This window comes from Narcine bancroftii, chromosome 1 (assembly GCF_036971445.1).
Source record: "Narcine bancroftii isolate sNarBan1 chromosome 1, sNarBan1.hap1, whole genome shotgun sequence".
Classification (NCBI taxonomy): domain Eukaryota; kingdom Metazoa; phylum Chordata; class Chondrichthyes; order Torpediniformes; family Narcinidae; genus Narcine; species Narcine bancroftii.
Window position 1 is genome coordinate 398,446,981 of NC_091469.1, and position 26,643 is coordinate 398,473,623.

The 26,643-nt window shown below is 38.6% G+C and overlaps 1 protein-coding gene across 1 annotated transcript in view; it reads left to right on the forward strand.

Moving 5' to 3' along the window:
* The first annotated feature begins 1,065 nt into the window (after positions 1 to 1,065).
* The window catches only part of LOC138751457 (scinderin-like), a 138,012-nt gene continuing 112,434 nt past the window's right edge, over positions 1,066 to 26,643 (forward strand). The window contains exons 1-3 of the mRNA XM_069913742.1: positions 1,066 to 1,420; positions 1,509 to 1,663; positions 16,493 to 16,654. Coding sequence (XP_069769843.1) covers positions 1,228 to 1,420; positions 1,509 to 1,663; positions 16,493 to 16,654 — 510 coding nt within the window. The 5' untranslated portion in view covers positions 1,066 to 1,227. The remainder of the gene's footprint in view (positions 1,421 to 1,508; positions 1,664 to 16,492; positions 16,655 to 26,643) is intronic.

Below are 26,643 nucleotides of genomic sequence, written 5' to 3' on the forward strand. Positions count from 1 at the left end.
TGAGCAGTACAGTTAAGCTGAATGATGACAATGTTTTTCCCAGTATAAGAATACCCTTCATCAAGCCTAAATTGTTGGTTATGTATCTTATATTTGCTATATAAGGTATACTATTTGACCTGCAGAGTTTCTCCGACATTGTGATTTTATTTCAACCATGGTGTCTGCAGACTTGCATGCTTTACTTGCTAAAAGGAGAGAGCATTGGTTTAAGATCTGAGGGGGGAACATTTTCTTCTAAAGGTTGGTGGAATGGAAGTTGTAGAGCCTGTGCAATTGTGGCATTGAACATTTTTTTAGGCAGATACAGGGAGGTTTAATAGGGATATGGGGCAAAAGCAGGCATTTGGGAATAACTCAGGTAGACAAATTGGTCAGCAAGGATGAGTTGGGCAGAAGAACCTGTGCGTGCGTAACTCGACAAAGACCATTAAAGTGAAACATTAGCCCGGTTTCCCTTTCCACAGACACTCTGAACTTGTAGAGTCCTTCAGCATTGTTGGAGTTTCAGCAAGAGCATTGGGAATATTGGCAGTCCAACCCATCAACGTCTTAGCTGCCTTCCCCATCCTGAGTGAGCTCAAAGCAAGTCGATGGTTCCTCAGCTGCAGCCCTGGCACACCTACCAGCCAGAGTTAGAAAGCTGCAGTGGTGTATTCTCCCGATCAATGCTCATTTGAAAATCCTCCCTGTGTGTCATGGATTTCAAATCAAGGCTAGAGGTCAGATGCAGGATATAATGCCCAGATGGTTCTGTGTCCATCTCAATGTTCCGCACTGGACTCCTCCCATCATATCTGCAGGATTCACCTTACGCGGTGACAGATCTAGGAAATCAACCCAAGACGAAAGGTCTGCATCTGAAAGCGCCATTTACCGACTTCCCGCAAAGGGGCGGCCAGACCCGCCAGTCCTGGTCCGGCGACACGGGCCAAGAAGAGTTCGCTTCTCAAATCACGCTTTAGTTTCAGCAAAACAGCGCTGGGCGGGTTGGGTTCAAGAGCTTCCTGGACACGCGCGTTCGCCGATGGCTCGCTCGTTTATTTGCAGTGCTGGGGCCAAGCAGTTCCGTATTTGACAAGCGTTGGCACTGACACGCCTCCTCGCTTTCTCTTTAAAGCCGGAGATCGCACCGCTTACTCGCCGGGCGTCAAAAACAAATTTTCTTTTATTGCAAAAGAAGAGGCGAGCTTCTTTCCCACCCCTATCCCCCCCGGAGAGGCGAAGATGGTGCTGTACCACAAAGAGTTTGCAAATGCAGGGAAGGAGTCTGGGATGCAGATCTGGAGAGTGGAACGCTTGGAACTGGTGCCTGTTCCGAAAAGTTTGCATGGAAGTTTCTTTGTGGGAGACGCTTACTTGGTGATGCGCACCACTGCAACAAAAGGCTGCTTTTCCTACAACCTGCATTTTTGGTTAGGTGAGGCTGTGGCACTGTTAAGCCTTGCTACATTTTATATCACCAGCCGGGGCTGGAAATAATGTTCAACTGGTTCATTTTCTTGCAGGCAAGGAGTGCTCTCAGGATGAAAGCAGCGCTGCTGCGATCTTCACGGTGCAGATGGATGACTATCTGGCTGGGAAACCGGTCCAGTATCGAGAGCTGCAAGGCTACGAATCCAACACTTTTGTCAGCTACTTCAGGAGCGGCCTCAAGTACCAGGTAGAAACCGAAACGATCAGGCTGTCGCCCTACATGTTTCTGGGTGGTTGGGTTTTTTTCTGTCCTGATTCCGGTTGTTTGGAAGTTGTAAAAGAGAGAGGCAAACAAGTGACAGTCATTAACACACGCGTTCCAGTTTAATTGGCACAACGAGATAAAGCGTTAACCATATAACCGTTTACAGCACGGAAACAGGCCCTTCAAGTCCCTACCGGTTCACTTGAACAACTCCACTAGCTCCTCCGCAAACTCCTGAGGAAGTTGAGGCTTTCTTCATGATGCCATTGGTGTGTTGGTTCCAGGAAAGATCCTCCGAGGTAGTGACTCCCAAGAACCGACACTTGGTCATCCTCTCCACCTCTCTGTTCAGAGGTTGAACCTCTGTAATACTTTGAACAAATAATTCCATTCTCCGTCAAAGGCTTTCTCTGCCTCTAAAGCAACAGGCACTGTTGGCGTCTTATTTCCTTGTACTGCGTGGATTAAGTTAATGAACTTACAGACATTGTCTGTTGTTCGTCTTCTTAATAAATCCAGTTCGATCTAGTTTTACCATTTTTGGTACACAGTCGGCCAATCTGTTTGCTAATAGTTTTGCTTTAATTTTATAATCTGAGTTAAGTAGAGATACTGGTCTATACCATGCTAGTGTTAGTGGATCTTTCCCCGTCTTTGGTATTACTATAATTATTGCTGTTTTACATGAATCTGGCAAGTTTTGTGTTTCTTCTATCTGGCTCATTACTTCCAGGAGAGGAGGAATTAGTAACTCCTTAAATGTTTTATAGAATTCTATTGGGAATCTGTCCTCCCCAGGCGTTTTATTGTTCGGTAGCATTTTTAATACATCTTGTATTTCCTCTATTTCAAATGGTTTTATCAATTTGTTTTGCTCCTCTTCTTGCAATTTCGGTAGTTCAATTTTAGCTAGCAACTCATCTATTTTGTCTTCTTTCCCTTCATTTTCAGTTTGGTATAATTGCTCGTAGAATTCCTTAAAGTTTTCATTGATCTCTGTCGGGTAATATTAATTTGTTTGTCCTTTTTCCTTGATGCCAATACCGTTCTTTAAGTTTGTTCTGTTTTAAGCTGCCAAGTTAGTATTTTGTGTGTTTTTTTCTCTTAGCTCATACTTCTGCTTTATTTTCATAATGTTCTTCTCCACCTTTTATGCTTGTAGTGTTTTGTATATTTTTTTTTGTCTGCCAATTTTCTTCTTTTTGTTGTACCTTCCCTTGTTGCTTGTTCTTTTTCTGTACTTACTATTTCCCTTTCCAGCTGTTCTATTTCCCGATTGTAGTCCTTTTACTTAACTTATTATCTGCCCTTTGATGAAGGCTTTCATTGCATCCCATAATATAAATTTGTCTTTCACTGATTCCGTATTTATTTCAAAGTACATTTTAATTTGGCGCTCAATAAATTCTCTAAATTCCTGTCTTTTAAGTAGCATGGAGTTTAATCTCCATCTATACATTCTTGGGATGTCCTCCAGTTCTATTAATTTGTACCTTCCTATTAGTTTTTCATCTCCTCTTGTCATAGATCAGGAGTGGGGCAGAACATAAGAGAGCTGCCTGGATAGTTCATATAACTAAACAAAAAGAGGTAAATCCACCCATTGAATCAATGCTGGCTCTCAGAACGATCCCATCAGTTACCTGCCTCTCACTTGCCCTGTAACCCATTCCGTTTCACGCCTTGGATGACCCACAGCCCACCTACTCCAGGGGCAACTTTACCCACCCACCTGCCAATCTGCGGAATGTGAAAGGAAGTCGGTGCAGCCGGGGAGAAGGTGCAAATTCCACACCGGCAGCGCCAGTGGTCGGGATTGAACCCAAGTTGCAGAAGACATGGGGATACAGTACTTCTTGCTGCAGCACTGTGCAGACCACATTTGCAGGGAACATCATAGCCACGTCCGTATTTCGTTATTTTTTTTCCCCCCATTTTGGGGTAATCAGCAGTAAGATTGACCAAGTTTTAAACCAGTTCTAAAGTGTTGCAAGGGTTTTCAAGATGAATCTGTCCAATTTCTTTAGAAATTCAGCCTGAAGCTTAGAATTGATTAATTCTCATGATTTGAATGACTGACGATTAATTGTTTAGAATGAGTGGCATATGTTGAAAGTGAAAGGGGAGAGACTTAAAAGGGACCCGAGGGAGAACTTTTTCACTGTGAGAGGTAGAAGTATAACGTTCAAAAGACATGTGGTCAGATTTATCACAGAGAATGATTTGGACCAAATGCAGGCAAGTGGGACTAATCCAGGTTGCCAATTTGGCCAAGAACCTGTTCTGAAGTGTGCGACCCTATGACTTTAATTCATAGAATAGTCTCTGCTCCGGCTCATGACATTTTGTTTAAACTCTCATTGCCTTTGGATAATCAGCAGTAGGATTGACCAGTATCCATTATCTTAGTTGGTTTAGTAGGCTCATGTAGCGAACTATCAATTAATCATTCCATTCCCCAGCTCCTGATTGTCAGCCTCCTTAGCACTGGCAATTGAACTGCTCACCCAGATACCTCTTTAATATTTGTTGTAAGATCAAACACTCAGGCATCATTTTCCACATTTTAAACACCCTCTGCATGAAAAGAAAATCCATCCATAGATACTTTCTAAACCAGTGGTTCTGAACCTTTTTCTTTCCACTCACATACCACTTTAAGTAATCCCTATGTCATCGGTGCTCTGTGATTAGTAAGGGATTGCTTTAGGTGATAGGTGGGTGGAAAGAAAAAGTTTGAAAACCACTGTTTTAATTGTACCTAACTGATTTGTTATGTGCATGGTTTCATAACTCCAAAGGAAATGGGCTAATGACAATTTTTCTTAAAGCGAAATATTTCAGTAATAATTGGGCCTAGAGCAATGATTCTCAACCTTCCCTTCCCACTCACATTTTCCTGTTACATTAAACATGTGCCTCTAGTCTTCAGATATGGGAAAACCTATCCGGCTATCTATCCAGTTTATGCCCCTCAATGTTTTGTATCTCTTCCAGCAACACCCCCACCAGCCTCCATACCAACGAGGCAAACAAACCCAGTCTTTGCAACCTCTCCTCATTCATGAAAGGCTCCCTCACAGGCAGCATTCTCCACCTCTTACATCCTCCCATGGTGCAAGCTCGTTGTCAGCACTTTCTGACATTCTGTTCTTTTAAAAAAGCTGATCCTATATTGTCTAGGCTTTCTCAGAAAACAATGGATTTCCAACATTTGCAGGGTTTTGTTTTTGAGTCCAGGTAAAACTCATTTTACCTGTGAACAAGCTGATATGTATGGGTTAAAATTTTTTTAAAAGTCTTGAAGTATTCATGCTTTTCACCAGATGAATAACTTCTTGAGAGAAAAGATTGGTTTCCACAAAGTCCTCCCCAGTGAAGATAGTGAATGGGTTTGAGAAGTTTTACATCTTTCAGTTTTAAATTCTCATCTAACCACAAACTACATATTAATGGAGATCAAAATGGCATTCATGTATTGGAGTAAAACCTGAAATTCTGCAGTCACCATCACTGAAGTAAAAACACAATGCTGGAAAAATTCAGTAGGTAAAGCAATGTACTTTATATAATAAAAATAAAGATACATAACAAAGCTATTCATCAAGATATGAGCAAAAATTTTGTTCAGTCGCCTGCCTACATTTTGCACAAGGCTGAATTACTAAATTTACTGAAGGGTGTTGTCGATTCTCTGACTACAAAACAAAGAGGGGTGGGGGGTGGGGGCTCGTGGAGGAGGACCTGCAAAGTTCTAGCAGTTCTTAAGCACTTAGGAGTGTCCCTACATGTGGAAAGAACTTTATTGCTTTAGTTGCTTTATATTTTTTAAAATCTTAAAATGCTCTTGAATGTCAAAGATATTTAGAAATGGTCATAGTTTTAATATCTTTTGGGACAAGGGGCGTGGCTTTGTCAGTTGAACATCCTGAACACAACAGAATAGGAGAAATCAAACAGTGAGATTTAGTCATACGTAGTGTGGTAACAGGCCCATGATCTCCTGCCGCCCACTGGAGCACCCAGAGGAAACCCATGCAGATGTGGGGAGAACATAAACTCCAAACACCTCAGTCCCGACCGCTGGTGCTGAACAGCATTGCTCTAACCACTACACCAAACGTGCCTTCCAGTGGTAAAGGTACTTCTAACAGTGTTAAGCATGCTGATAGATTTTGTAAATACCAAGTCTCCTTTAATCAAAGAATGAATCTGGATCACACAATGGATTTCAGTAGCACGTAGAACAAGCACTTAGAACAATACAGACCAGAAACGGCCCTTTGGCCCCAGATGTCTGTGGGAAACATGATGCTAATTTAAATCAAATCTCTTCTTCTTACTCATGATACATATTCCTCTATTCCCAGCATATTTGTGTGTCTGTCACGAAGCTTCTTAAGCCTTATAGCCATTTCCCCTTATAGTCATTCCAAGTACATACCACTCTCTGTATACATAAATGTTTCACTGCAAATCCCCTTTAAACTTCCTTCCCACCCACCCCCTCCATCCTCAGTCAACATATACACATTCTCTAGTGTTTGACATTATTACCTTGGGAGTAGATTATGATTTTGACTGTCTACCCTATCAGTACCTTTGATAATTTTATAAACTTTTATCAGCTCTCCCCTCAGTCTCCAAAAAAAAAACCCCAGGTTTGTCCCACCTCTCCTTATACCTTGGGCCCTTTAATCCAGACAACATCCTGGCAAATATCTTCAGTACACTTTGCAAAACCTCCACATCCTTCCTGTAATGGGCAAATCATTATTGCACATGGTACTCCAACTGTGGCCTAACCACATTTTATCTAGCAGCAATGTGACTTCCTCACTCTCATGTTCAATAGCACAGTCAATTAAGACAGGCATGTTATGTGCCTTTTAACCATCTTCTCCATTTGTGGGTTCAATTTCAGGGACCTATTATGGTGTTGGACCTCCAGAATGCTCTGCACATCATTGCTGTTAAGAGTCTTGTCAGTAATTGTGTACTTTTCCTTAAGTTTGTCTTTCCAAGTGCAGCCCCTCTCACTTACCCAGATTAAACTGCATCTGCCAGTTCTCTGCTCATACCTGTGACTGATCTACAGTATTCATTTATTGAGGTGACTTGCCGTCTGGCGCGGGCAATCATGTTTCTCCATCTGACACAATCTCTGACCCTCCGAATTGTAGTTGTTGCCTCCCCTGTTCAGTGAAGGCCCCATCTTTGTACTGAGACCCTAGTCAATGTTGAGTTCATGATTATACAAGGGTAAAATACTGAAGTGGCCATTGATCAACAGATTATCTGCCCAGTATTTTTAGTTTTACAACCATAAATTCCAATTAGTAGAATCTGCTTGTAAAAACCATCCAACATCTGCAATCCATGGCTTCATGTGACACTGAGTGGGAGGCTAAACAGGTGCGACACCTTGCCCAAGGGCAACTTGTAGGCTATTGGACGGAAGGAGCACCTTATACCTCCATTTGCTGAATAACTGTGCAGTACTGACATTGATGATCTGCAGTTTAACCTGCTTTATTCTTTGATTGCCCTCTGCACTGTTCACAACTTCACCAATCTTAGTATCATCTGTAATCTTACAAACCCACCCGATTTTTTCATCCAAGTCACAAATGCAAGAGGTCCCAACACTGCCATTAAGTCTACCAGTCTGCCTTTATCTTCCTTTAGAAAATCCACCAGTCTGCCTTTATCTTCCTTTGGAAAATCCACCAGTCTGCCTTTATCTTCCTTTGGAAAACCTGTTTTGAATTCAGTCCTATCAATTCACTGTGAATCTAATACATTTTTATCTGAGTCAAGCATTAGAGATCTTGTCAAATGCTTTATCAAAAATCCTTAAACATCATCCTCTGCCCTACTCTCATCACCCTCTCAAAATACTCAATCAAATCTGTAAAACAATTTTGTAGAACAGGTGGAAACATCAACCTTAATAACCATGATCCCTAATTTTTATTTTCACTTTTCCACAATTCCTGATTGTAGTCATATGCTCTCCAATAAAGACCTCAAATATTTCATCAAGCCAATAAAATGAAACACAATATCAAGATACATCCTGAGATGCATTGGAGTTTAATTTGAAGAGACAACACCATGAGAAGCATTAATGTACAGAGGGATCTTGGTGTGCAAGTCTATAGCTCACTGAAAGTCCAGAACTTGCTGACAGGATGTAAAGAGGATGAATGAGTTGCTTGCATTCATTGAGGATAAAAGCTGGGACGTGGCATTTCAGCTGTATGAAACTTTAGTGAGACCACATTTGTGTGTAGTTCTGATCACTGCAGGAATTACAGGAAGAATGTCAAGGCTTCGAAGAAGGTGCCAAGGAAGATCAGCATCTGACTGGAATGCAGTGAATTAGCTATTCTGAGAGTTTGGATAAACTTGGTTGTTATTTTTTTTCTAGACTGTCAAGGCAGAAGGGTAACTAGACAGAAGAACATAAAATTACGAGAGGCATAAGTAGGACACATAGAGTCTTTTTTTTCCTGGGTGTAGATATCAAATACAAGAGGGCATAAGTTTAAGAAGAGAGGGGAAACATTTCAAGGAAATATGCAAAGCAATATTTTTAAACAGAGTGTCATGATCGCTGGAATATCCTGTCAGGGCAGGTGGTAGCAGATACTATATGAATGTCCAAGAGACATGTTGGCATATGTCTATTTGAAAAGGAAATGTTAAAATGACATGAATATTGAATTTTCCAACTTCAAGTCATCCACACCTTGGTGTGATCCCTCCAAATACACTTAGCTGTTTATTGTTTTTTTTCTATTTTTGTTCATTCCTTATCCCCTCCCCCACCTGGGTGCATCTGTCCATCATCCTCCCTCCATCCAGCTCTATCCATCACATCTCAGCCCCTGCCCCACTCTCTTCCTCTATTTGGTTCCATCTGCCTGCCATCTCCCCATCTAGTTTCACCAGCCCCCATCCCTGACCCTACTCACTGCTATATACAGGTAATCCTTCTTCTTCCCTCCCAGTCCTGATACCAGACCTCTACTTGAAACATTGACTTGGCCTTCGCAGACGCACTGGGTTCTTCCATTGTTCTGTTTTTGTCCCAAAATGGCCCTATCCCAAGTTGGACTATTGACATATTAGTTCAAGAAGCCCTTCTGAGAGTACCTAACATTTTTTTAAAGACATACCAGACCCTTCGGCCCATGGGTCTGTGCTGCAGGATTACACCCAATTGACCTATACTCCTGGTATCTTTTGAATGATGGGAAGAAACTGAAGCACCCTGGGAAACCTGGGGAGAACATACAAACTCCTTACAATTAGTGCTGGATTTAAACCCTGGTCACTGGTGCTATAACAACAATAGACTAACCACTATGCTACCCATTTTGGATTTTGCCCCATCAAAGCCTCTAACATTAAAGAGGGGCACACGGTGTGATACTGGGAAAGTTAGAATCACTCACAGAATAATAATTCTGTTGTTCTAACAGTGATGCATGTTAAAAAAAAATCGTCATAACTTTGTAATCTATATTAAGGGTATACATTTATCTTTTGAATAAAAATGAGGTGATAACCAAATTAACCACAATCTAAAACTTTCCGATTGATTTAGCATGAGTGAATGACAGGAAATAACTGTACAATACTTAACTAAACTATAATTTAAATTTATGGTTATCTTATTTTCCAAGTAGGTGTGTTACATGTACTAAAGTCTTAAAATTTTTTTTTTGAAATTTCTTTGTAAGTGTAGGCTTACATTACATTATATTATGTTATATTCCATGGTGCTTTTGTTAAATGCACATACATGTGAGGAAGGTGCAGAAAAAGTTATGTTTAAGTTAGAGGCACGACAGTAATTCATCTGTTTAACATTTGGACATTTTTTTGGTAAATGGTGGAGGGTGCAGTGGTAAAATTAATGGAGAGGATTAAGGCACTTAGCCCTAGTGCTTTTTTCTGCTGTTTCAGGAGATGATCTCTTCTCCATATTTACTCCAGTTACATGCCATCATTTATCTTTCCCCCTTCAGCTAAAAATAATTTATCGATTTAGTCAAAATATTATATGGTTCAACATCTACAGATTTTTGAAGCAGATGTTTAGTGTGAATAAATACTCTCTAATTTCACTCAGAAATGGACAAGCTTTAATTGTAGCCATCAAGCCAAGTTTATTGTCATCTGATTGTACAGGTACAATCCGATGAAACAGTGTTCTCCGGTTCTCAGGGCGAAACTCAACCAGACATAAAACACATACAGACAAATAATACATGTGCAGGACAAGTATTTTATCAAAATAAAATTATTCTGTACAAATGAGAGTCATGGATGGTCAGTGAGCGCAGTTCCTTTGGTCGTTCAGCATTCTCTCTGCTCGTGAGAAGAAGCTGTTCCTCAGCCTTATGATGCTGGCTCTGATCCTCCTGTATCTGTTCCCTGATGGGAGCAGCTGAAAGGTGCTGTGTGCAGTGTGGAAGGGATCCTTAATGTAAAATTATCATTCCTTGTGTGAAAGGAAATATTGTGTGATGGAATTCTTTTATAATTTAACTAAATTGATCAGATTACTATTTAAGCTTCTAAGGTTGGGTAGAATTATATAATCTGGTCTCATATTTAACCTGTCTTTGTTTTTGTAAATCTGCAATATGCCATCTCCAAACTATAGTTCTTACTGAATTGAAAAGCTTAAAATTGAACTCTTCATTTCATTCACATATTTTTAACTACTCTATCAACTTTGTGGCAAACTTGAGGGATCTTTGGAGTTGGATTCCAAGATCCCACTCTTCCTTCAAACTGTTAACCATGGGTGGGGGTTGAGGGGGGGGGTGCAGCATGAACATCTCTCCCGACAGGTTAAAGAAAAGCCCATTTTGAAAAACCCTTCTAACAGTATAAAAGTTTTAAGAAAGTATTATAAGCAGAAGCAGAAATAATTATGAAGAAAACCAGAGCTCAAATGATGAAGAAATCGATTTTAAAGCAATCGGTAAGCTTGGAAGAAGTGAGGCCTACTTCAGAGCTGGATCTAGGGGATTTGAGTAATGCTCATCCTCACCCCCAGCTATGACAACCGGTGACTCCGACAGTGATGCCGGCATTTGCACCATGGAGCTCCGGGCAAGATGGCACTGATATCAAGCGACGCTCTTCTACTGAAGCTGAAGAATTAGTGCTCGTGCGCACACTATACCAAGTATTTTTCTTCCTGCAGTGGGTGCTGGTGCTCACCTAAAATGCATGGGGGGGGGGTGGGTGTAAAAGAGTAACTGTAGTGGAAGCTGAAGAACTGGGGGTAAGGAGGTGCAGAAATGGTTGGAGCAGAAAGCTCAAAGGAAGAACTGGAATTTAGTGAGGAAGAAGAAGTGTTTGCTGCTCATGGTCGGCCTACAGCTAAATGTAAAGATTATTTTGAACAACAATTTCAAGCAATGTCTCAACAGATTTCTTTGGGTTTTAAATCTGTGAATAACAAGCTTTCTAAATGTTATGGAAGAAATAGGAACTGTTAAAGCTGATGTAGTAAAATGTGCTAAAGTAGTAGATAAAGTACAAGAGAAGGTTAAGAAGATGGAAGATAAGCCTGAGGATTGTGTTTGTGATATAGATCAAGGTCAACAGATGTTGAATACTTTTGATGATTCCTTCACTGGATGGAGAATAGAGAAAAAAGATTTATTGAAGAAAATTGATTCTTTGGAGAATCTGAGCCGGAGGAATAATGTGAAGATAGTGGGACCTAGATTTTGAAGGCTCTGAACCAGTAAAGTTTTTTGAAAAATGGATTCTAGAGATTTTAGGATCAGATTTGTTTCCAGACAGGTTGGAATTGGATAGGGCCCACAGAACAATTAGAAGGAAACTGCTGCCTGGTCAATCTCCTTGGTCTGTTTTGGTGAGGTGTTTATGCTATCAAGACAGAGAACTGATATTAAGAATGGCGGTTCAAAATGCACGACAACATGATGGCCCATTGATGGTTCAGAATAGAAGAGTGATATTTTTTATGCGGACTTTAGTCAAAATATTATTAAAAGGCGTAAAGAATTTAATTTGGTGAAAGCAGTCCTCTGGAAGAAATTTGCTTTCAGATTCCCTGCACTTTTAAAGGTCTTTTATGGGGAATATGATTCTCATTTTTTTGATAATGATGGCGATGCACTGATTTTTGCCATTGCTTTACCTGATCTTAAAAAGGGCTAGTCTTCATCTTCTCAGATGCAAAAATTCAAATGGAATCTCTGGAGAGGAGGATAATGGAGTGCAGGAGGAAAAAAAGAAGAAAGCACAGAAAGACCGGAAGGATGAGGTGCTAAAGAAGGAATGTACTGACTCTGAAGAGATATCTATTGATGAGGAGCAAGTGGATAAAGAGAAGGAAGAGGCATATCATATTTGAACTTTTTGTTCATACTGTTGTTTCTGTTTGGGAGAGATGCAAAATCTCATCGTATCTCAAAATGAAACCATTGGTCACTTAGTGGATTAGGGCACTACCCGTGCCATAGAGGGGTGTAGTACAGTAAGTATTTTGTAGGGTTGGGAGGGTGGGTTTTTTCAATTGTTTTCGTGATTTATTTTCTCTTTATTTTTCTTTTTTTTACTTTGTTGAGGAGATGTGGATTAATTTGAGTGTTCTCTGTGGATGTGGATCCTGCTACACAGGTTAGGATGGTTGTGAGATAAGATGGCTAATTTAAAATTTGCTATGTTTAATGTGAACAGGCTTTCAATAATCTGATTAAAAGAAAAAGAATGTTAGCTTATATTAAAATAATTAAGATCAATATTGCAATTTTGGAAGAGACTCATTTAACTAAAAAAGAACATCAAAAATTAAAAAGAGATTGGGTGGGTCAAGTGTTTGCTTCTTCTTTCACTTCTAAACCTAGAGGTGTTGCAATTTTGGCTATTAAAATTTATCATTCAGTTCAGAATCTATATAAATCAGCAAGAAGAGTTTTGGTAGTAAATTATAAAATCTATTCAGATTCTTCAACACTTATGAATATTTATGTACCAAGTGTTGATTATGAGATGTTTTACTTAATTTGGCACAGTCCTATGATCAAATTATGATTGGGGGTGATTTTAATTGTTGTTTAGATCCTTTAGTAGGTAAATCTGGTAAAACAATATATAAGAACAAAGATGGCTAAAAAATTGATGTTTTTAATGAAAGAAGTAAATTTGATTGATATATGGAGGAGTTCAAACATGAAAGAAAGGGATTATTCATTTTATTCAGCTCAATATGATACTTATTGTAGAATTTTCTTTTTCTCTGTTACCAGCTCAGCTATTAGATAATGTGATATTAGTTGAATATGTCTAGAATTTTGTCAGATCATTCACTTATTTTATTGACATATGCAAAAACACAAAAAAATGAACTCTATATATCATTGGAGATTTAATCCTTTATTATTAAAAATGAGGAATTTTGTAAATTTATTACTGAACAAATGCAACAGTTTTTAGATATAAATAGGCAATCTGTGAATAGTAAATTTGTATTATGGGATGCATTAAAAGTATATTTAAGAGGCTATATTATTCGTTTTACATCTAAACTTAAAAAGCAATATTTAGTTGATACAGATACATTAAATAAATAAACAAATGTTTTGGGGAAAAGAATTACAAAGAAATCTATTTGATAAAGATAAAAAAGTACAATTAACTTCTAAGAAATTGACATATAATACATTACAAATTATAGTTTTGAACATTTATTGCAAAGACCTAAACAAAAATATTATAAATTAGGAGAAAGGGCACATAAAGTCTTGGCATGGTAATTGAAATCTGAGGAAGCATCTACAACAATAAATGCAGTTAGAAAAAAAGTGAGAATTTCATATAAACTTCAGGATATTAATGAGGAGTTTAAAGAATTTTTTAGGAAATTATATACCTCAGAATTTGAACAAGATCAAGTTAAAATAAGTAAATTAAAATTACCCATTTTGAACGAATGGATTAGGGAAGAATTGGAGAAACCGATAAATCTTAAGGAAATTACAGCAGCTCTTAAATTAATGCCAAGTAGTAAATCTCTGGGAGAGGATGGGTTTACTACAGAATTTTATTTTAAAAATTTCAAAAATTATTGTTTCCTCTGTTTATTGAAATTTTAGACCAAGCTAGAAAATATTTAAGAGATTCTTTTCTGCAAGCTATTATAACAGTTATTCTTAAGATAGGGATCCTTTGAATCCAGAGCCATATAGACCAATTTCATTATTGAATGTTGATTATAAACTTTGAGTTCTAGCTAATAGATTAGCTCAAATTTTACCGATGTTGATTCATATTGATCAAGTGGATTTTATTAAAGGTTGTTATTCTGCAGATAACTTAACTAAATTAATTACTTTAATTAATGTTTCACGGGAGAAATCCAACTTACCAATGGTCTTATTATTAGATGTTGAAATAGCATTTGATAGGGTTGAATGGTGTTTTTTATTTAAAATGTTGGAAAAGTTTTGATTTGGACCAATGTTTGAAAGTTGGATTATGGCAATATATAAACATCCAAAGGCTAGAGTTAGAAAAATCAACTAGACAAGGTTGTCCTTTGTCACCTGTATTATTTGCATTGGTGATAGAACCTTTAGCACAGTTAGTAAGACAGGATAGCGATATAAAAGGTATTAAAACAGGATTGGATGAATTTAAGATTAATTTATTTGCTGATGATGTGTTGATTTATTTAACAGAGCCATAAGAGTCATTAAAAGTTTTACAGGAAAGATTGAAACAATATGGAGAATTACTGAGATATAAAGTTGATTGGAAGAAAAGTGAAATTATGCCATTGTGTGAAGCTGATTATTCTTATTGTAAAGATGTAGCATGGTTTAAATGGACAGATCAAATTAAAAATGTAGGTATTAAATAGATAGAGATATAAAACATTTTTATGTCTTAAATAAGTTACCGTTATTTGAAAACAGTAGTTAGGAAGTTTTTTTTTACGGAAGGGTAAAATGACAAGAGTACCCATTCAGAAAATAACATGGAAATACGAATTTGGAGGTTTACAACTTCCAGATTTTCAAAATCATTATAAAGCTGCTCTGTTAAAATTCATTAATAGAATGTTTGATTCTGATAGTTTGTTGACTTGGGCAGTCATAGAATTAAATAGAATTAATGAAAATACAAGGGATCATTTGTTTATAAACAGAATACTAAGTCACCAATATTATCTCATTTGATAGAAATATGGTATAAGGTAAATAAAGAAGTTGGTACTCAAGGTAAGATATCTAGATATGCTCCTCTGAATAAACTTTTTCCTTTTATGATTAATAATCACCTTAAAATTTGGGATGAGAAAGATATTAAGATAGTAAATAATTGTTATGAATTAAATCAATATGTTTCATTTGAAAAAATGAAGGAAAGATATAAAATACCAACTCATTCGCTTTTTTGTTATTATCAAATTAAATTGTTATTTTATGATTCTTTTGGGAAAAATTTGGAACTTCCAAAGGAGTTGAAATTTGAAATGATAATTCAGGAAGGTGGAAAGAAAGGATTTTGTATGTGAAATGTATGTGAAATTGCCACAAATAATGTCTAAAATAAATTTATGAAAGTCAAGATTAAAATGGAAAAAGGATTTAGAAGTTGAATTTAATATAGATCATTGGAAAACTATTTGTAAAGATAACATGACAAAGATTATTAATGTTTGATATAGACTTGTAGATTATAATTTTATACATCAGTTATATTTAACTCTGGAATGTTAAAAAAGATATAATTTGATTTCTTCTGATTAAAGTTTTAGATGTAAGAAGGATAAGGGGACCTTTTTACATTCAATATGGTTAAGTGAAAAAGTGAAATCTTTTTGGTCTCAGGTTAAGATATTTTGAAAATTAAGTTTTCCTTGGATCCAAAAGTTTCCTTAATTGGTGGTATAAGTACAATTTGTTTGAAAAATGGTTTAGACAAATTTCAAATAGCTTTTTATGACTGACTTTAGCAATAGCGAGGAAGTGTATTGCAATTACGTGGAAAGACCAGATAGAACTTAATTTACAGAGATGGCATTCAGAATTAAGATCCTGTATTCCTTTAGAAAAAAAAAATTGTATAATTTGAGAGATAAATACCCTTAGGAAGGTTCGGAGCCCTTACATGCATTATTTACATTTGAAATTTTAAAGATTTGGACCTAGTTGTGGCAGGATCTCCCCATTACATGGTTATTGTTGTTTTTGGTTATTTTTTTCATCTTCTCCTCATTTTCCATCTTTCTTTCCTTCTTTTAGGGGTTAGTGAGGTTATAGATAAGGGTTGTGATGTTGGGAGGTGGGGTAATGTTACTATAAGGGGATAGGGGTAAATTTAGAGGGGTTTTTATATATAAACCATATTTGTTTTGAAGGCATATTTTGTATTATGTGTGTAATCATGGTTGTATAAATTTTAAATAAAATATTTTTAAAAATAATCCTACCATTAACCACACACTCTGCTTCCAAGTTCTCTCTTCCGAAGTGCATCACTTCACACTTACCAGCCCAAGTTTGTACCCTCTCTATCCCATTGTAACCTACAACAACTTCTCCACAATACGTCCAACCTTTGCATCATCTGCAAACTTAATGAGCTTTAACTAAATACTGTAAATTAATATCGACTTCCATAGTAAAATTTGAAAACTGTTAACATCTGTGAATATTTTGTTAAATTATTTCCTTGGTGACTTAATGTTTGAATTTATATTTATGTTCATAAATGCTCAATAAAAACTCATATTTGTTGTCTTAGGCTGGCGGTGTGGCATCTGGGTTTACTCATGTCATTACTAATGACCTCTCCGCAAAGAGATTGTTGCACATTAAAGGCAGAAGGATTGTGAGAGCAACAGAAGTTAATCTCGACTGGGCCAACTTTAATAAAGGAGACTGTTTCATTGTGGACCTGGGAGCGGTAAGTTAAAAGGAAATCATGTAGTAGAACTCAACTTGTCCATTCATCCCTTCATTCAGTCTGTAGCTGTACAGAAAGTCAAACAAAAAGAGCCCGGTGATTGATTCTTGGTAACAGTTAAACTCAGGATAGCTCCTTTTAGTGTACCTTGATGTTATTCTTTAGTACTTTTTGTCTTGTCCACAAAATTATGCCCAGCATCTAGAAATAAATCCCCAGCTGGAAAAGATTGCAGTAACAGCATGTCCCACTCTATCTCCAAAGTTCAGCGCCTTTTGTAAATTGAGACAGAACTAGAATTCTCAGTGGCTGCTCCATCGAACATTACATGCTATCTCTGAAGATGACTTTTGTTTGTGCACACAATTAAATGTGGTAAATACAAATTTGCTTAAATGAGTGGGCTGCATGAAACTAAGATTGCATCTTGCAGTGAAGGCAGCAGTAGTGTTCCTCTTAGTGGCAGGCAGCAAGTGAACACACTGATACAGATGTTGTTAATCTACACTTTTGGTGGGAAGGAAGCCATTGGCTTTACTGGTTTATTGTTTAATTTCATCAGGTTTTATTCCTTCATCTCATTTTGTTTAATAGCAATGATGTGATTTGATACTTCACATGGTTACAGCAAACATATTTATAGAATTGTGCAATGCATCCTTTTGACCTCATTCATTCCAACTGTCTTCCTCTCTACATTTATCTACATGAGGCTTGTATCCCTCTACACCTTTCTTGTCCAAACACTTATGATAGCTCATTCAGGTCCAACAGCAGGAATCTGTGCTTCCAATCCTGATTACTTTTTAAATTTCCCATTGTATCACAAATGCCAACTTACTTGTATGATCCCCTGCCATAGCAGAAGGACTTAAAGAAGTGATCCGGGAACTTGGGCTCGAAATGTTGATGGTCTTTTGCTTTCTATGGATGCTGCATGACCTGCAGACATGAGTTTCCCCAGAACTTTTGTGCACTGTACTTGACCCCAGCATCTGGAGATTTTCTTGTTTACCTTAGAATAGACCACATTGGCTGTTTTGGAAATATAAACCTGGAGACATACAGGAGGCTGCAGATGCTGTTATCTAATGTCAAAACTATCTGTTAGAGAAACTCTCAGAGGGTTGAGCAATATCCGTAAGATAAATGATCATGGTTTGAGCCATTAGAACTGAGGAAAACATGCAGGACCAAAGTAGAGGACATAGTGAGAGGGGTGAGGCAGGTGGGGGCAATGGTGGAATCTGATAAGGTGAGAATGGTGGTATAAAAGGAGGCCAGATGGAACTGATGGGGAGGGGTAGAAAATCCAGTGGGGAGAGGAGAGGAGAATCCAGGGGGGCAGATGGGGAATCCAGTGGGGAGATGGGGAGAGGAGGAAAATCTAGTGGGGAGACAGGGAGTGAATGCAATGGGGAGGGGGGAGAGGAATCTAGAGGGGAGATAGAGAAGGGGAGGGAAGGGGAGTTCAGTGGGGAGATAGGGAGGGGAATTTAGTGGGGAGATGGGGAGGGGAATTTAGTGGGGAGATGGGGAGGAGAATTTAGTGGGGAGATGGGGAGGAGAATTTAATCGGGAGATGGGGAGGAGAATTTAGTTGGGAGATGGGGAGGAGAATCCAGTGGGGAGATAAGGAGGGGAGAGGAATCCAGTGGGGAGATGAGGAGGGGAGGGGAATCCAGTGAGGAGATGGTGAGGGGAATTTAGTGGGGAGATGAGGAGGGGAATCCTGTGGAATGATAGGGAGGGGAATCCAGTGGAGAGATGAGGAGGGGGGAGTGGAATCCAGTGGGGGTGGTGAGGGTAAACAAAGAGGAGAGGGAAGGAGGATTGAAAATGAGTGGAGGAAGAGGAAGAGCAGAACAGGTGCAGAAGGAAAGAGAGAGATGGCTGATTAACTACAATTAGAGAAATCTCCATTGATACCATTGGGCTGTAGATGGCCCAGGTGGAATTTTTGGTGTTCCTCTGGTTTGCATTGGGCCTCACTCTGGCAGTGGCAAAAGTTGAGGACAGATGGGACATTGTAGGAATAGAAAGGGGAGTTAAAATGGCAGGCATCCAGGAGCTCAGGATGACCATTACAAACAGAGCATGGACAATCAGTAAAACAGTTCCTGATTCTGCATTTGGTCTCACCAATGTCGACGAAGCTACATGGAGGCTTCCTAGATTTAGCCTTGGGAAAATGAAAGTAAATCAGAGAGCAGCTGAACTGGGATAAACATTTGCAGGAGGGTGTAATACATATGAGGGATTTAAAATGGAGCCGTACATTATATGAATAATTCAAAGGAGACAAGGAATCAGCCCTGTGACCAGTAACCACTGTAAATGTTCCTACCATCGTTTACCTTTTAACTTATAAATATTCAGTAAATGTTTAAAAGAAAAAATATGCTTCAGTGGAAATGTCAACAGGAGCATTGGGACTTTGATTACTTAATGTTCCTGGCATGGACTGCATTTCTGTTGAGATTATAAGAAGTTTTATTCTATTTCTGCTCTATGTTAAATACATCATGCCACAAATAGAAATGTCTAAACTTGCCCCTCCCATCAGTGAAGTTAAGCTAACTCAAGCTAATGAGCTACTGAGTGCATAGCAAGGCAAAAAGGTCTTATCACATAGGTGCTACAATCAAGAACTCAGGAGTCTGAGGAAATTTTCCATGTCCTAAGGTCTCTTACTAATTTTTATTGATGCACCATAGAAAATATTTGGATGCATCACAGCTTGGTCCAGGAATTGCCCTGACCAAGACCACAAGAAACTTCAGCGAGTTTTCAATGCACGTCAGGCAATCACATAAACTGGCCTCTTGGGAAAGATGCTAACATATTAATTGACTCATTCCACCCTGGTCACACTCTCTTCCCCCCCTTCTGTCAGCTTGAACACAAAAACTCTAGATTCAAGCACAGTTTCTTTCCTGCTGCTATCAAACTCTGAAATGAATCTTTCACTGGTGAATGCTATCCCCTTGCACTTTTCTTCAGTGGAAGTAAAACACAAAAATCTGTAGACACTGTGGTTGAAGTAAAGAGACAGTGCTGGAGAAACTCAGCAGGTCAAACAGATGTTTGATGAAGCTTATATCTTGATGAAGGGCTCAAGCCCAAAATGTCAGCGATGTATTTTTACCTTTGCTATGTAAAAGACACTGTTTGACTTGCCAAGTTTCTCTCGCATTGTGCTTTTACTATTCTTAAGTGTACATTTCTCTGGATGCTACAATTTGTTTTTGTAATGTTATGCACTCTTTGACTTATTGTCAGGCTGGATGTAGGTGTTGGATAAGCAAGTTTGCAGATGACACAAAGATTGGTGGTGTTGTGGACAGTGAGGTAGATTACCGTAGATTAAAAGGTGATTTAGGAAGGCTGGAGGTGTGGGCTGAGAAATGGCTGATGGAATTTAATACAGATAAGTGTGAGGTGCTACATTTTGGAAAGGCAAATTTAAATAGGTCATATACATTGAATGGTAGACAATTGAGGAGTGCAGAGCAACAAAGGGATTTAGGAGTTATGGTAAATAGTACCCTCAAAGTTGATACTCAGGTAGATGGTGTGGTGAAGAAGGCATTTGGAATGTCGGCCTTCATAAATCGGAGTATTGAATTCAAGAGTAGGGAGGTTATGATGAAATTGTACAAGGCATTGGTGAGGCCAAATTTGGAGTACTGTGTACAGTTTTGGTCACCAAGTTATAGGAAAAATATAAACAAAATAGAGAGAGTGCAGAGAAGGTTCACGAGAATGTTGACAGGATTTCAGGGTCTGAGTTACAGGGAAAAGTTGTGCAGACTGGGGCTTTTTTCTCTGGAGCGTAGAAGATTGAGAGAGGACTTGATAGAGGTGTTTAAGATTTTAAAAGGGACAGACAGAGTAAATGTGGATAGGCTTTTTCTATTAAGAAAGGGGGAGATTCAAACTAGAGGACATGGTTTAAGATTGAAGGGGGAAAATTATAAGGGGAACATGAGGGGAAATTTTTTTACGCAGAGGGTGGTGGGGATGTGGAATGAGCTTCCGGCAGACGTGGTCAAGGCGGGATCATTGGTTACACTTAAGGAAAGACTGGATCGTTACATGGATAGGAGGGGACTGGAGTATGGACTGGGTGCTGGTCAGTGGGACTAGGAGGGTGGGGATTTGCTACGGCATGGACTAGTAGGGTCGAACTGGCCTGTTCTGTGCTGTAAGTGGTTATATGGTTATATGGTTCACTCTGCAATTTTGTTTAGTTTCTTTTTTATTGCATTATCTACTACATGAGCTGACCTGCCTGGATAGCAGGCAAAGTAAAGTTTTGTTTTAATTTTATCTTGATCCACGTGAAAAGTAAAAAAAAAATCAATTCAATTTATTGGTATGGATAATCCACTCTTCAGACAGCCAATGGCAATTCAGCACTTCTTCAGTGTGAGACTTGCATTTGACCATTGGAACAAATACAGTAACTGCTCTTGTGATCCATGAAAAATTGCTGAATTCTTCACAAGACTTCAAGATGTTATGATGCAGAAACCACACAGACTAGCCAAGTATTTTGTGCAAGTGCATTCAAAAAAATGCGATCTCTGATTTCAGATTTGGCCCATAGACTAGACCTAGCTGTAGGCTTGAGTAAAGTGTGTTGAATCACTTAGACTAGATAAAGAATACTTTAAAGGAATTACATTTTACTTTAAGGAATTAAGTCAAACCACGTTACAAAAATAGAACTTGATTATTGATTTAAAAAAAAAATTCTTCAGTTAAATCTCAAGCTGGAAATAGTACCGTTGGAATTACTGTACAAATCAATTTTTAAAGATGCATTTGGAGATGCAAGTGCTGTTCATTAGTTTACAAATATGATTGATTGTGCCATATATTTTTACTGTCATGAATTGTTCAGTTAAAATTAAACACATAAAACATGATCAACAAATAAATGAAGTTTATTGTCATAGATATAAATACAATTATAAATGGAATGAAAGTCTAACTTTCACACTAACAACAATTTAAATATAATTAACACTCATAATATTCTATGTCGAGGAAAAAAATAGATATAAAAGGAAGGGAAAATAAATAAGAAAACCAATCAATATATTTTTAATTGGCCAGTAGTGCATAAAACGTGCTCCATCAGCAGTGCAGATCGAATTTTGGTGGTCATGGAATCCTTTATGGTTGGGTAGTACAGGAAGGTTCAAGAGCCTGATAGCCCTCTGGAATAAAAAACTGTTTTTGAACATAAAGGCACCAGATTTTGGGCATTTGTACCTCTTCCCTGAAGGTAGCAGCCAGGGAAAGGGGATGCTGTAGAATATTGGCTGCTTTCTTGGGGCAGGATGTTTTCAGCAGATGGGAGGTTAGTGTCTGTGATGGACGTGACTATGTCTGCCACTTTTACAGTCTTCTGTGTTCCTGGGTATTCAGGTTTCCAAACCAGGCTGTAATGCAACCACAGTACACCTGTTGAAATTTGATAGTGGACAGAAATTAGTGGCATAATCAATTCATACAACCCCTTATCAAAATTGAAAGTTACATGCAAAATAGAGAGATGCCTTTCATTGGAGCCTTTTGCTTGTGCACAGATAAGAGTTTAATCAGTAGATAGTAGCGTATTACTTAATTAAATTGTTGCTCTATCAAGCTTCTGAGTCACTTGGACAGTGTATGGAGAGTATGGAGCTCAGAGCACCTATGAAAATTACCTCCAGATTTTGGTGGGAAAAATGCTTTAATTCCAGTGCCACTTAATTTGGCCCCAACTTACCTTCATCTCAATCTGTGTCTCCTGTTGCCTTGGAAGAGGAAAAGATGCTAACATATTTAAAAGATGCTGGTCACACTCTCCTCTGCACCTTTCCATCAGGCAGAAGATGCATGTGTTTGGAACATGAATGTCCAGATTCAGAGTTTCTATCCTGCACTTACCAATCTGATCCACATTAATTATGCATTATGTTAACAATACTTTTCTCTATATTCTGCCCTATGTTTTGTCCTTTTCTCTGAAAGTAACGTCACTCTCTACACTATTCTTTATTTATCTGTTGATTTTATATTGGATGACCTACTGTAGGAGTTGGCATGCCCAGATAGTATGCAAATTGAAGCTTTTTACTGCATTTCTGCTCACTCATATTCTATATCCATCCATCCATTCCCTTTCTGGCTGAATGCCTCTGAAACATCGCCATCATATATGCTTTCACTACATTCCACCCCCCCCCCCCCCCCACCTGGCATGTTTAAAGCGTGGTCCACTTTCTGCCTTGCCTCATAAATTTTCTTTAAATTTTGCCCCTCTCCCCTTAAATCTTTGCTCTCTCCTCTTTGACATTGCCAACCTGGAAAAAAAGGGTCTATCGATGCATCACCAAGTTTGAATCTGAGCACTGACATTTATGTGGAATGGATCTGTTTTCTTCTTAATTATATTAGCAGTTCAGTCCATTCACTTGGATACTCAGGAACCCATTTTTGTTTAATTAATCTTAATGATGTTGATCTTGTAAAAGAACACACAGAAAGACCAGTTTGATAGCATACTATTGTATATTCATGCACTTGTCTCAGGAAAACAAGCAGTGAAATTTCAGTTATGTTATCTTGTGGGGTAGTACAAAATGTGATAGATGTTGGAAGTAAAAGCAATGAGGTCCTAGAATTACTCACCAGATCACACAAGTCTGGGGAGAGAGAAAAACAGTTAACATTTTAGGTCAAAGATGCTTCATCAGAACTTAGAAATAAAAGAACGAGTTCATTTTAAGTTCTAGAGGAGGGGTGAGATGGACAGGCCAAGGGACAAAGGCAACATGGTGTGAACAGAATTGCCATGGAGATCAGTTCCACAGTTCATCCAGTTAGGGATGCAGTGCTAATTTTTTAGGTGCTGGAACTAACCAAATAACAGCGACAAGAAGGTGTCTGGAGCGGCTCCAAGAGGTGCCAGCGCTGCCCCCTGAAATGGTGGAGTGGCGCTCCAATGAGCTCTGGCAACACTGCAACCCTGCATCTAGAGAATGGGGTAACAGTGGCAGTTTGAGTGCAAGAATTAAAAAAAAGAGAAACCAAACTTCTGCAAAATGCAAGTCTCAGCAGGTCAGGCTGTGCGATTGGAGAGAGCAAAAGTGACTAAATATTGCAGGACTTCCATACAGCAAAAGTGTCTAGTTCTGATATGGATGGAGAATATTAATTACCTAAATTTGGCAAATTCATTATTGCATGTGGAAGGCTGCAATGTGCCCAGAGGGAAGAACCACTGTTTTTCTTGAGTCGCATTATAACAGCACAGGAAACCACAGTCAGAATGGGAGATTGATGGAGAATTAACATTTCAGACTATTGAAAGCTTGGTTCACAGCTGCAGTCTGAACACTGTACAAAATCATCACCTAATTTGTTTGTATTCTTCAATACAGAGGAGAGCCCAATTGTGAACACTGAATTCAGCGCAAGAGATTGGAAAATGTATAAGGGAATTACTGCTTTGATCAAAAAGAATACTTGGGTCTCTGGATGATGGGAATATAAGTGGTGAAAAGGCATTTCTTGCAGTTGCATGGGAAAGTGCCATAAAAATGGGACTTGTTTCTGGAGATGGAACAATGGACCAGGGAATGGCTATTGAAATGAGTTTCTAAGGAATGAGTCATTATGAGTCAATCTTTGAGATGTTGAAAGGGTGGGGAGGGAAAGTTGGGTCTGGTGGTGAAATCTTATTGATGTGAAGGATATTGCGATGAATGATCCATTGAATGTTGAGGCAGGTGAGTAGAAGGGGAGAATCGGGAAATCTGGTCATTTCAGGAGTTGGAATGAGAAGAGGTTTGGGAAATAGTATGATGATGGCAAGGACCCTGTCAATTACATTTGATAGGAAGCATCTGTAAAGAATCATGTGGCTTGTGCTAAAATAAGTAGGCTAACAAGATTTAATGGCTTAGTAGATAAAGCAGTCCAGAGTTGCAGTGCATGGTATGACTAGAATGGGATGGGAGTATGAAGCAAGAGATATGGGATATCAGAATGTTGGTGGGAAGGTTACTGGATAGTACTTTACAGAAACTGCAAAGACTGGAGTAGCAAAAACATTTGATGGCCAATTAGTGAAATACACGTCAAACTGCACATTGGCATCTGTCACAGGACAGATAGTATACTATGTACTATGAGTGAGATTCCATTTAGAGAATGAGTTAAATTGTTTACTCTTTCTTTGTATTCCTCATTCATTAGCATAATACAATAAAGAAGTGATTGCACTCTCTTTGGTTCTGCTGTTTGTTTTATAACAATGTGGGTTGACTTTAACACCTCAGTTCAGAAATAAAGAAGCTATCTTATTTGTGTTGAAAGTCTTATTAGTTGAGAACATTATTGTGATGAAGGATCTAAGAGAATGGAGTGGAGACCCTACAGGAGGCAGGATGGAATGAAGTGTGATTGAGATAACTGCACATTTATAGTCATAAGAATTCTATAGCCTGAGAAACAGGCCCTTCGACCCAACTTGTTCATGTTGACCAGGCTAGCCCCATTTTCATGCATTCGGCCCAGATCCCACTAAACTTTTCCTCTTCATGTACCTGTCTAAGTGTTTTTGAATGCTACATTGTTCCCATGGCTATCATATCCTCTGGCAGTTCATTCCACACCTTTTTGCATCCCTTTTAAATCTTTTCTCTCTCACCTTAAATCTTTCCCTTTTAATTTTAGATACATCTACTCTGGGTCAAAGGTTATGACTCTACCTTATCTATGCTCCTCATGATTCTATAAACCTCAAGAAGGTCTCCCTTAGCATTTTACACTCCAGGGAGAAAGCCCAATGTACTCAGTCCCTTCTTATAATTCAAGCCTGGCAATATTCTCATCAATCCTTTCTGCACCCCTTCCAACTTAACAATATGCTCCAATAGGTGGCTGACCAAACTGTGCACAATACTCCAAATGCAGTCTTACCAACACCCTATGCATTTGTAATGTGCTCCTGTACTCAGTGCCCTGTCCAATGAAAACAAGCATGCCAAACACTGCCTTCACCTCCCTGTTCACGTACACCATCATCTTCATGAAACTTTGTACCTGTACTCCCAAGCCTCTTTGCGGAGGGATTGTACATTCATAGTAAAGATGAGCAGGTTAGGACCAGTGAATAGACAATAGACAATAGGAGCTGGAGTAGGCCCTTCGGCCTGTCGAGCCAGCACCGCCATTTTACAGTTCATGGCTGATCACTACCATCAGTACCCCTTTCCAGACTTACCCCCATAACCCTTAACTCCTTTGCCCACCTTACCCATTAATCGATATTTACTGATAAAACCATGATAGAACTGTACTGTCAAGTTGTTTATCAAACACAGAGAAGTCTCACATCTTCCATCTCACAAATAGCCCATAATAGTACAAGATAGAAACCTTCAACAGTGATCCTTGCTTCAGTGTAATTTTGTTTTTGAGCAGGTAGTAAACAAGACGACAGATCATTAACCAAAGTGTTAATCATTGTCAGGTCTGGAATTAGGGTTGAAGTAAAATGCTGCTATATTAGTTCTCTCAATTCTCAAGCTCACTATGGCATTATATGTTTGGTTTATGCAACATACACTTTCTCATAATATATAACTACGCTAATTACTTTCTCAGATCAAAGGGAGACAGCTAATCATTCACCTCTGATGTGCTCATTGCAAGAAACTTGCAAATCCATCTAAATCAGCTTTCTTCAAATTAAAATGGCATAGATTCAAAAAAAGAGTAGTTCCCTCACTTCAACAAATGCAATCCATTTGCTCACTGATAGAATCCTCAAGGTATTTCATGCACAGTGTGATCCTGTGGGATAAATTGTGCTGACTGACTTTCGGCAGCTGGATAGGAGAAAATTGCACCAGCAGTTGCTTCTCATTGGAAAACATTGCTAAGCTGACATGGGTCTGAATTCAAAATGGTCTAACATAATGAGA